Raw genomic sequence first — 11,968 nt, forward strand, 5'->3', positions numbered from 1 at the left:
TTTATCTCGAGCTCTGGTGGATATATTGACGGTTACTATTTACCAAACAAGACATGACATACAGAGGCCAGAAATTCCTGACTTGGGACAAAAACAAATGCAGCAGGTTAAAGTATTTTGGAGTGATCACAACCCTCCCCTTTTAAAATGTGTCCTCTGTGGAAAAAAATATTACACAACTAAACACACCTAAAATCAGTTCAAAGAGGTCTGAGTCCCTTGTTGCAACGCAAATAAAAAGAAAAACAATCTAAATAACACGAAGGTACAAACTAAGGACTGTTAGCAGTTAACAGTCATGCAAAATCCACACCAGTTTATATGTAAAAAAAGTTATGTTTTCATCGTAATTATGTAAAATTAATCCCAATTTTTACCATTCGGGGCTGAAAATCACGGTACATCATAAGTAACACAACCCATATCATGCCAAAACATGGTTTAAGATATAGTGTTTTATTTCTATGTAAAGACCCTATGAGTGAATCAATGCTAATAAAAAAAACTGCTATCATTAACGATTTGACAACAACATCATAACTATATCCCTCACGAATTAGGCTATTCAACGGTTTAGTTAACTTTTTGTGAGTATCGAGCTTTCCGTGCATTTTTGTTAAATATTACCGTAAATCAAAGGGTGAGAGATACCCGCATGTATTAATCCTTTACAAGTACATCTGTATTTGAGAGTGAGTTTCTTGTAACGGTTGAAAACAATTTGTGAATGTATTTACAAGCTTGTGATATCGAAAACCTTGATGTATTACTTTCACGGTTATATTCTTTTCGTTAAAATCAGAAATATTGTTACAAATACAATTAAATTGAACCAATTGTGATATGTAAACACCATATGATGGTGACATGGGGACATTACCATCTGAAAAAGGATAGTTGAAAATAGGAATGAAAAATCATCCCTTTTATCATAAATTGTAGTATTAAGTTTACCATTGTAGATATGAATGCTTTAAGATCAAGAAACGGGCATCCGGTATTATCAATATTTGCTTTATTGAAAGACAGTTCTACAGGATATATACCTGAAGTATTAATTTTGAAGCTAACATTGTTGAGTGTCAAAATATCGTTCAAATACATGAATTGTGTTATTATATTTTTCAAATATTGCTTGGAAGGGTGTTTATTTATTTTATACATTGTGATTCGTAACAGTACAGAAAGAGGTCAGCAATAATTGTTGCACAATTGTCATGGGAGTTTCAATAACTTGATGATAAACGGTTTCGCCAGAGCGTACAAAAATGTTGTATTTCAGAAATTCGAGTGTCGTAAGCATATGAAAAGGTACACATGTTTTTTTATTTAAAACCAATTTATTAACTATGTTCTCATTGTATAATGCTGTACGTAGTTTTTTCAATGTTATTTTCGTCACTCAAATGATCTAAAAGAATTCGAACAAACATATTCACATCCCGATTAATTAAATGACCATTTGATAAGATATGTGATTTTTTGGTTTTTTGAGATTATGTGGAAATGTAGTGTATAAAATTGAAAAAAAATAAACTCTGAATAGAGTCGGAAGATTCCACCTGGGCATGTAATTTATCAAACACTTCAAGCGTGTTTTAAAACTCATAAATAGTTAGTTCCACTATTTCAATAAGCTTTGTTACAGATTTTTATGGTATCTAGTCACTAGTCAATAAAATAGAAAGTCTAGTAGTAGAGCAATGACTTGAAGAGGAAATGATCTATATTTATGAGATGATTTGTGAAGTTTGGGAAGCCAGAACAGAGTAGGAACTCCCATGCTACTAGTCTCAGCTTGTTAAGTGGTAGCGGCGAGTTTGTGTTTGTTCACAATTTCACTGTCTGAAGATTAAGTCAGTTGGAAAGGTGGTGAATATCTTTTTGTAGAATTTCTGCATAAAAGTTACGACAAATAACAATAATATTATTTGCAGCTTTCTCAACAGGAACAGAAACACATTCCTTGCTGAGTTCTTTCAAATTGTATTTTATTCTGAAAATACGGGTTTGATGTTGGTTATTAGGAGTAACGTGTTCCTCGAAATGTTATATTTGGATGTCAATTGTTTTGAAGAAAAAATCTAATGCTTTCCTGTCTACTTTCTCACGTTCTATCCATTTTATGCAATACGAATGGCGTGAGTCCTGGGTAATCTTACAACATTTATTCCAATTGATAGTGGTTGGAGGACGATACTTACATCCTTTTTGAAGAAATGTTTTCATCATCCGGTCTTTAACGGCATTCAGATTACCTGTAATAACATGGGAACTGGGACCATAAATATATATTTTTATGTTTTTTCAAGATATTGGCATATTTTTCTCAGTGTTCACTTCTTTGCAGTATTCACTATAATTAAAGACATATTTATGGGCTGACTTTTGTTAATATAGCAAATAGAAGGGAGTTCAGTATTATCAAAATAAGCAGGGATAGTTTCCTCAATTGTATGATCATTTATTGTACCTGTAATGATGATGAAATAAAATTGCAGATGTTTTTACCAGCTGAATGTCCCAGTTTATGGTGCAGTAGATATATGCATGAATAGATGACTCCACTTTGTCAGAACTAAAGAGTATATAGTCTATTTGTGATGATCCAATTCCATACTGGTATGTTGGGGTTTACCCATCGTTGTCGGTGTGAAAACTTGTGTGAAAACTTGTGTGACATAAGCAGAGTAGCATTCATGCCCTCTACTAATATGATTTGATGAGACTCATGATATTTCTGGATGATCACCTCTAATAAATCGTCAACTTTCCATTCATCTATGACAACATGCCTTCAGCACCTTCGTATGGATTTTTATATCTCCACTCATGCTTATCGAAACTACGTGTAAGTGGATTTTTTTAAGCGCGCTAGACTTCTGAAAAGTGGGCTTCTTGAACAGGGTTATGTTGATCCAAGATTAAAGCCATCACTACAAAAGTTTTATGTTCTTCATCATGAATTCGTGGATTATTATGGTGTGTCAATCGGCACCATAAGATTTGGATTGTTTTCTGATCTATACTCCCAGTGTTTGTAATAGAGTCCGGGTTGTTCTTTTATTTTGTTTCTGTGTGCATGTTGTTTTGGTTATTTCATGTTATATGTTGTGTGTGTCTAATTTTGTTGAATAACTTAATTATGCTCTTTTTTTCGACTGCTGTTCGAATCCTGGTTCATTTGATTTACACATATATTCATTCATTTATTTGATAATCACTTTAAAAAAATAATTTCAGTAAGAATAGGTTTCAATTCGGTATGACTTATATATTGCTAAAATATAAAATAGTTTAAACCATACGATTAAATTTAAAATCTAGTTTTACCTATAACATACCTTAAATTTTTAAGAGACAAATACGTTATCTATGTATTGAAAAGTTTAAACACACCATATGTATTGAAGTACAAATTTAATCTGGACATGTTTGCTTGGTTTTTTTAGTATTTGGCTTCTTCTTTCGTTTTTGATTTATATGCTGTTATAAGGTTTTATTCAATGAAGTTTATGAAATAGACATTCACTCAACTATGGAGAAGTACTTGGACATAGTATCATTTTCTGCTCTGTCATTTGTGTTTATTGGCATATTAGGTAAGTTCGGTAAAATAGTAAAGGAATTATATTTCTTATTAATATATTTCATAACGGTAACTAGCGTTTAAACACAGATGGATACTAAATACTTAAACGATAAATGTGAATAGTATTTAAATTCATTAAACGATTTTATGTCACACTGTGTATTAAGAGTTCGTCATAAAATCACAACTATGAATTTCAATATGCCAGAACCTGCTACATGTATTACTTTCTGTATTCATTTTAACGTCAATCTTTTTTCACGGGTTATAACCTCTATGATATTTTTCGGAGTGAAGAACTAATACACAACTGATCCGAGTTGAGGATAACGATTTCGACACAACAAAACAAAATAAAAAAAACATGATAAAAAAGTAGTTGCCTTTAACAATTAAATGCTTATGTTAATCTCTAGACAATGAGTTACAGTTTTAGCACAGATTTCGTCTGTTTATCCATAGATTTTTTATGATTTCTGTGCGTAAAACTTGTGCACAAATTTTGAGCCCTTCACTTCCGGTGACCAGTACTGCACTGCAAGTCTGCTAACCCCACATGCCATTCAGAGGATTGTGAGCTGACATATGTAGAATCATGCTGATATATAGTCATCTGCAGGTTAAAGTTAAGGTAAAGTCCAGAGAAGCCATCGAATATTGTGAAATTAGCATAGAAGCCTATGGGAAGTGGAATTAGTGGTTTTTAGCCTTAATATGAAGCCATGGCAAAATGAAAAGTTTCTTGAAATAGCTTTAAACTACTTGAAGATCTTGTTAACTTTGCCATGAGAGGAATACACTACAAAAAGCCTTCAAAATATGCATTTTTTTAAGTTATAGGTCCAAATTATGGAAAATTGGTCTTTTTGGCTGATTTTTATGTCCTATCTTGTAAAAAGTGTAGAAAATTTAGTAAAAATATCAAATATTAAACTTTGAGGGCTATATTTTCCTAAATATGGTAGTAATAAGCACTTGAAATCAAGTTTTGTGTAGATTTGAGCAAAAATTAGGTTAGAAATGTGGAAAAACTCACTTTCATTACTGCGGTTAAGGCCATATAAGCATTCCCCTATGGCAACATGGAAAATCCATTATTGAGTACTTTTTTTGCTTTAGGTGCCCTTTACTGGTCATGTTTTAATGTGAAAACACTGTATTTACAAATTTAAAGCCAAAGATATCACCTTTTGTGAAAATTTAAAGATTTAGGATTTTTGACATGTGATCAAGAAAAAGGGGGAGGCATGTCAGAAATAAATTTTTAAAAATAGACCAATTTCTCAGAAAATGATTACTTTTAAAACTATCTCTTCATTAATATTGTTAAAAAACAAGTTGTGATTGATATTTTTTATTTGAAAAGTCAGAAAAAGTTCTTTGCAAATATTTAATGCATTTAAGTATGGTAGAATATTGTCACTTTTTTGCTCGCACAACTTGATTACCCTATATTTAAAAATCAAATATTTAAAAAAGTGCTCGTTACATTTCACTTAAACTTTGCAAATGCATGCAGTATGTGTGTAGAAAGATACCTGTATAGTTATTTATTTTTTCTAAGGCAAAAAGTGACTCTTTAGGTTACAGACCACCAATTCACCAATGAGCATTTGGAACGTACGCAAAAATAGTCCTACGCAGAAATTACCCCTGTTCCTCATAGTGCTGTGAAAAAAAAGTTCTCATCTTATTTAAAAAATTTAAACAGTTTCTGAAAGAAAAAACATTTCTGTACATTTCATAGGTGCATTTTGCTTCTTGTGATGTGAAGCCTAATCTCCATAATGATTTTTAAATATACCCCTATCTTGTGAAAACACTGGGATTTCCCATGCTATTTATAGACCCTTCACTTCCGGTGACCAGTACTGCACTGCAAGTCTGCTAACCCCACATGCCATTCTGAGGATTGTGAGCTGACATATGTAGAATCATGCTGATATATAGTCATCTGCAGGTTAAAGTTAAGGTAAAGTCCAGAGAAGCCATCGAATATTGTGAAATTAGCATAGAAGCCTATGGGAAGTGGAATTAGTGGTTTTTAGCCTTCCTTTCATTTCTCTGTACAAGTTAGCAATTTTTGAAATCCTTTTTTTTAATGCACCTTGTTTTCCGACATTGTGATGTATTTTGACCGAAGTTATCTTTTTTTTAATACATTTTCCTCCTTCAGTGGATTCATACAATTTAGTCATCATCACTCTTATTGTATCTAGCTAAATTTGTGTTATGTTGCTCGAGCAAACAGAATTATTGTCCCTGTAATAGAATTAAAAGTGGCTTTTTTCTTTCTTCTGCTACAAACTCTTTATGAGATCGATGTTGTATAACGGCTCTTAAGTAGAAGAATGACAGTTGAAATGCCAAGGGTTCTATTTTTTTGTATTTTGCTAACATATTGAAAATAAAATAGTAGACTGCACAAAAAAAAATTTTTTTCTTTTTTTTTTCTTTTTTTTTCAGGTTTAAAAAGCACCAAAGGCAATGACATAATGTTTAACGTTACTAAAACCGTAATGAAGAGTACAGATGATTTAATCCTTACTTGTATGATTGCCCCAACAATTAAAACAGATACTTTGTATTTCATAGAAATTTCGAAGCTGAACACCAGTGATTTATTTGACAAAATTCTTCGTTTACAACCAAATAATTCGACAATGTCCGTAATATGGATTGATCTGCACGTAGGACGCAGAGCAATAGCAAATTCATCTAAAACAGAAAATTATATACTTCGGTTTAAAATACCTGCACAGAATGTATTAGATAGCGACACTGGAACATTCAACTGTAGAATAAAATGGTTAACGCAAGAGGGGATACACGACGATAACGTTAATAAATCAATTAAAGTCGTTGGTAAGTTCGGTGAATCACGAAAAGAAAAATATGGCACTTGAAAACCTGCATGTTCATTAAACATTCAGTTATTTAATTCACGTTGGAAAGCAAAATTTTAATTTGTTAATATACAGACCAGTTGACCAATAATAGATCATTTTAGTTATTGGTTTAACTGAAAATATTTTTCAACTCATGTTGTCACGTTTAGAAATTATTCCTATTTCTTATTCATGTCTAATTAATCTGTAGAAGATAATTATATGAGACAATGTAATAAGATAATGATACGTAGAACTATTTGTGTTGGCATTGAACCATTGAAATACTATAACATGATTGTAATCAAACTATTTATATATACCAAGTTTGTCTCGATGCTTGATAACAATTATAATAAATTGACAGGATGGGAAAACAACATTAAGCCACTCATATACGAACTATATAGGCTTCAACAACTGATAGGCTTTCTTTAAAAGCTTGGAAGCAACAGTTCAAAATGTAATATCATCGAGTAATTTGTTTCATCTTCAGTAGTATAGAAAACTATTCAGAAATATAGTTGACATGCATATACATGTACACATGCTTTAGTTTTCTCTTCCAGCCTGCAAATACGTATCACACCCCCATAAGCGATTTAAATGTAAAAAAATATGAAAATAAGGCCACTTGCGGCAATGTGTAGCACGTAAATATTATAGTAGTCTTGTTACATACTTATGTTCCAAAATAAAATAGGTGATGCGTCAAAGTACTTTTACCTGAACCCATCAGATTATTCCTTTTACATGCCATAACCATTTACTGATACCTTTTATAAGTTCTAACTAATTAATGGTTCCATTTACAGATCCTAACCCAGTTACATCCACTGTAACATTTCATTCAATAAGTGATTGGTCTGAAGAATCTACAACATCAATAACAGCCTCGTCATATGACATGGAAACAGATCTTGCTTCATATAATGCAACAGTTAATACATCAAACAGTCTGATAAGTAGACAAACAAGTAAGAAATAATTTTATTAAAGTGTTAAAAATATATAAACTTCAAAATAATTAAAAGTAAGTTCCTCCCTCTGTCATTGCTTGTAATATCAAATGTAATAATGTCAAGAAAATGTACAAAAAATATATTAAACTAATATTCTGTATCAGTACTCTTTGCTTCTATTTACAGCTTTGATATTGGGACTTAGTATTGGTTTACCACTATCAATATCAGTGATTACTTGCATGGTTTTGCTTATTTGTATTTTGTGGCGGAAAAAGTACATGGATAATTACAACATAAATACTACTGATCAAAATGGTATAGAAATGACAGTGTAATCTACGTCCTGTCAGTGAGTATTTTTTGTTTGAAATATTTGTTATCCAAAATAATTGTCCCACTCTTTTGAGCTCACCTGGCCAAAGGCCAAGTGAGCTATTGCCATCATTTGGCGTCCATCATCGTACTTCGACATCGTCATCGTTTCACAACTCTTCTCTGAAACTACTTGACTATTAAAAACCAAACTTAGTGTGAATGTGTCTTATGGTGTTCTGCATAGAACTTATGAAGGAACTTTCGATCTGTCAAAACATGGCTACCGTTACTGAAAATAGATCGCAGAGGTCAGACAGAAGTTTTTCGCATATATCTTCAAAACTGTCAGGTTTAGCCAAAGTGTTAAGCATAATGAGATCTATTTGTGGTCAAATTGTCGTGTTAATCTGGTAAGCTATGTCGGAGTTGCCCTTTATCGATTTGTTTTCGCTATTTTAATGTTATTTCTTCCAAACATTTTCTCCTCAGAAAATACATGACCAATTAAACCAAAATTAGTGTGAATGTTGTTTTAGCGCTAGGGTCTTCTGCATAGAAATGTTTTGGGATTTTTTATTTGTCGAAAAAACATGGTTGCCTTACTAAAAATAGAACAACCTTCAAAACAGTTAGGTTAAGCCTGACTTGAGGTATTAGTTCTAAGCATGATGATACCTATTTGTGGTCAAATTTTTGTTCTAATCTTTGTAGCCATGTTGGAGTTATTGCCCTTTTTCTATCTTTGTTTTCGCTATTTTTAAGACATTAATTCTTTCAAAAATCTTCTTCCCAGAAACTACTGGACATAATGTAATAAGGATTGATATGATTGTTCCTTAGGTATTAGCGTTAGTAATTTTTATTCAATAAAAAATATGGTCGCTTTTACATAAAAAGAATGTATCTTACCAAAGCAGGTGAGAGATTTAGGCTCGTCAGAGCATCTAGTTATATTTATCATTAAATTAAAGAATGGACTCACTTGAACAGGAAATGTCGATTTCATGTGACACAGTGTTAATGACATGCAATTAATAAGGTCATGTGCGGTCTGATTGTAGAAAATAATGTAAAATTATCATTGTTTCCCAAACATATGTACATTGCTACATTGAAGCATTTGACTATAGTATAAATATATATAAAAAGCAGAGGAATTTTATAAGACTTATAAAACTAGATTGGAATATATTGAAGCATATTTTGAGTAACTTTTCCACGAGCAGTTTATGTTCATATGAAAAAGTGTTTGTAAATAATGCCATCAACGTATATAGATCTATAAAACGTAATGATATTTGAATGTATCCAGCTAAAGTTTTCATGTATAATTTGTAATTGATTTGAGTTAAAGTCTGATTATTTTTATTCATTTTGAGCCAATTTTCATTTTATTAAAAGAAACGCATATGATCTGCACCATGAAAACTGATTTATTCAACGGTTCATAGTTTTCCTTTCCTCGTTTGTCTACCCCGGACTTGACTTTTTATGAGCAACACGGCGGGTGTTTCTAGAAAGGCGGAGGACGCTTACCCTACCGGTGCACCTGGTCCATGCTCCCAGTTTTTAGTGGAGTCCGAGTTGCTCATTTACTTTTGTTACTTTGTATGTATGATTTTAGTTACTTTATGTTCTTTGTTGTGTATATCTGTTTTCCATGTCTGGTCTTTGTCCCTGGATTGCATTCTTTTGATTACCGCTATAACCTTGGTTCCCTTGATTACTCTTCCATTACTTGTTTGTATACGCATGTTGTCTAGGCTGTATGGTTGATAAATTGAATAAGTTATCAATACGTGATATTCATAAACTTAATTTTTTTTCAGAGAGGAAAGGAACCGTTTGTCTTAAAAAAAAGACAGACTGTTGATAACCAAAGAAACCTCATACTGAAGGAAACAGAGCAAACCTTGTTGATAAAAGCTTGGTCTTATGTACAAATCACTGGACAAACGTGCAAACGATATGACTTAATAAGCTGAAAAACAGACAAACAGACAGAATTCCGATTGAGGTTAGAAATCGATTCACCACTCTACAAAGCATGGAACAAGATCTGATGTCTACTGAATGTTACTGGAATGAGGTGAAACATATACTAACATCACATTGCGATGCATCAATCTGGATTAGAAACAGAAAACACCAAGAATGGATAAGACTTGAGACATTTATTTGAATTGATAGGAGGAAAAATCTGAAGGAAAACCTAAATAATAGGGAAATAAGAGCAGCAAAGCAATAAGCACAAAAAAAAAATAAAACACTCAGGCTGATAAGGAGGTGGAAAAATATAGCTAGGAGAGACAGGAGGAAGTTTATCTCTAAAATGACATCTGAGACAGCCAGGCAGAACAGCACCAAAGTCTCGTATGATAACATCAGATTGCTGACTAATATGTTCAAAAAGTCTAGTAGACCAATGAAGGATAAAAATGAAAACACTCTAAAAATTAAAGAAGAGCAAATGAAGAGATGGGTAAAACTTTTCAAAGAAGTTTTTAACCAACAACCACCAACAAATGACGCAGATATACATCCAGCTACAGACCAGTTACCAATCAACTGCAACGAATCAATAAAGGCAGAAATCAGCAAAGCCATTAACATCTTCAGAAAAGAACAAGTTCCCTGGTCAAGATAATATACCGGCTGAAGTACTTAATCCACATGCGTGTTGAAATATCAACACAAATATTATCCGACTTAATTGGCAAAATCTGGATGGATGAAGATGTAACACAAGATTGGAAAGATTGACACCTTGTACCTTCCTTGTAAAACTACCGAAAAAAGGTGATCTCAGCATTTGTGTCAATTACAGGGGAATAATTCTTTTATTGGTACCTGGAAAGGTGTTGAATAGGACAATATTGAAAAGAGTGAAGAAGGATGTTGACCAAAATCTGCGAGACAACCAGGGAGTAATCCGTCAAAATCGATCATGTGCAGACCAAACAGTCACCCTAGACGCATTATCATTGAACCATCCCTTCAATTCAATTCATTATTATACACACTGTTCATATACTTTTGATTGCCTAGATAGAGTCGTCTTATGGAAACTTATGGGGCATTATGGAATTCCTGAAAAACATTTTATAACAATCATAAACAATACTTATATCAGGTATAAGACAGGAATGCGTAGTCGTATATTACATGAAGGTCAGCTCACACACTCTATTTACATCACAGCAGAGGTTGAACAGGATGCCTGCTGTCACTTTTTTTTATTCCGCCAAGCAGTGGACTGGGTTTTGACTAAAGCAACACCCAGCGGAAGATATGGCTCCAATGGACAATAATGCAACAACTAGATGACTTAGATTTTGTCGATGACATCGCTCTTCTGTCATACAACCACCAACATATGGAAGATAAACCTTCTCACTTAGAAGAAAGAACAGCTGAGACTGGCGTTATCAGCAGCTTGAAGAAGTCGACTCCTTTGCATATCTTGGCAGTGTCATGGACGGTTAGGGAGGTTCTGCAAAATACATCAAAAGTAGAATAAGAAAAGCAAAAACAGTATTTAGAATGATGATAACAATTTGGAGAGCAGCCAATATTAGATATCACATTAAATACCAAAATCAGATCATTCAACTCCATTGTTCGGTCCATCCAATCATATGGCGGCAAGACTTGGAAAACAACAAAGCGAATCATAAATAAATTTAAAGTTTTTATGTGCAACTGCTTAGGACAAATACTGAAGATCACATGGCCTGAGAAAATCACAAATGTTGATTAATGGAAGGAGACCAAACAAATCCCTATAGAGTCAGAACAGAAGAAGCGGAAAAGGCGCTGGATAGGTCACACCGTACGAAAGCCAGAAAACTCCATTACCAGACAAGCATTGCAATGGAACCCTCCTGGGAGAAAAAAAAAGTTGGAAGACCAAAAAACACGTAGGAAGAAATCTACAAGCTAAAATGGAAGTAGAGGGTTACAAGTAGCACGACACGGTCAGATTTGCACACAAAAAAGAACTTGATAGAAGAGCGTTGTTGATGGCCTCTATGCCCCACTATGTAGTAAGATTATGTACACATAATGTGAATCTGTGTAGATTTAATGTGGATAGTAGAAATTATTGATGGCTGTCTAGAACCGACAAAGCGCAAAATACAGACTTGATAGATTTCAAAGAAGGGAATTCAAACACTTTTCAGATCGCAAGGACAAATACCAGTTCC

General features: G+C 33.1%; 1 protein-coding gene across 2 annotated transcripts; it reads left to right on the plus strand.

Annotated features, from left to right (window-relative positions):
- Window positions 1-2,712: 2,712 nt before the first annotated feature.
- LOC148611782 (uncharacterized) lies at window positions 2,713-10,027 on the plus strand. 2 transcript variants are annotated; one of them, XM_088592662.1, is made up of 5 exons: window positions 2,713-2,851; window positions 6,059-6,457; window positions 7,296-7,457; window positions 7,629-7,794; window positions 9,590-10,027. In XM_088592662.1, the coding sequence occupies exons 1-4, from the start codon at window positions 2,833-2,835 to the stop codon at window positions 7,778-7,780; spliced, it is 732 nt and encodes a 243-aa protein (XP_088448788.1). In that variant the 5' UTR covers window positions 2,713-2,832; the 3' UTR covers window positions 7,781-7,794; window positions 9,590-10,027. The 2 variants fall into 2 exon arrangements, with proteins under 2 accessions (XP_088448788.1, XP_088448787.1); XM_088592661.1 differs by lacking the exon at window positions 2,713-2,851 and adding an exon at window positions 3,391-3,602.
- Window positions 10,028-11,968: the final 1,941 nt, after the last annotated feature.

The sequence above is a fragment of the Perna viridis genome, chromosome 7 (assembly GCF_037379345.1).
Source record: "Perna viridis isolate PV_CMFRI_1.1 ecotype Kerala chromosome 7, ASM3737934v1, whole genome shotgun sequence".
Taxonomy (NCBI): domain Eukaryota; kingdom Metazoa; phylum Mollusca; class Bivalvia; order Mytilida; family Mytilidae; genus Perna; species Perna viridis.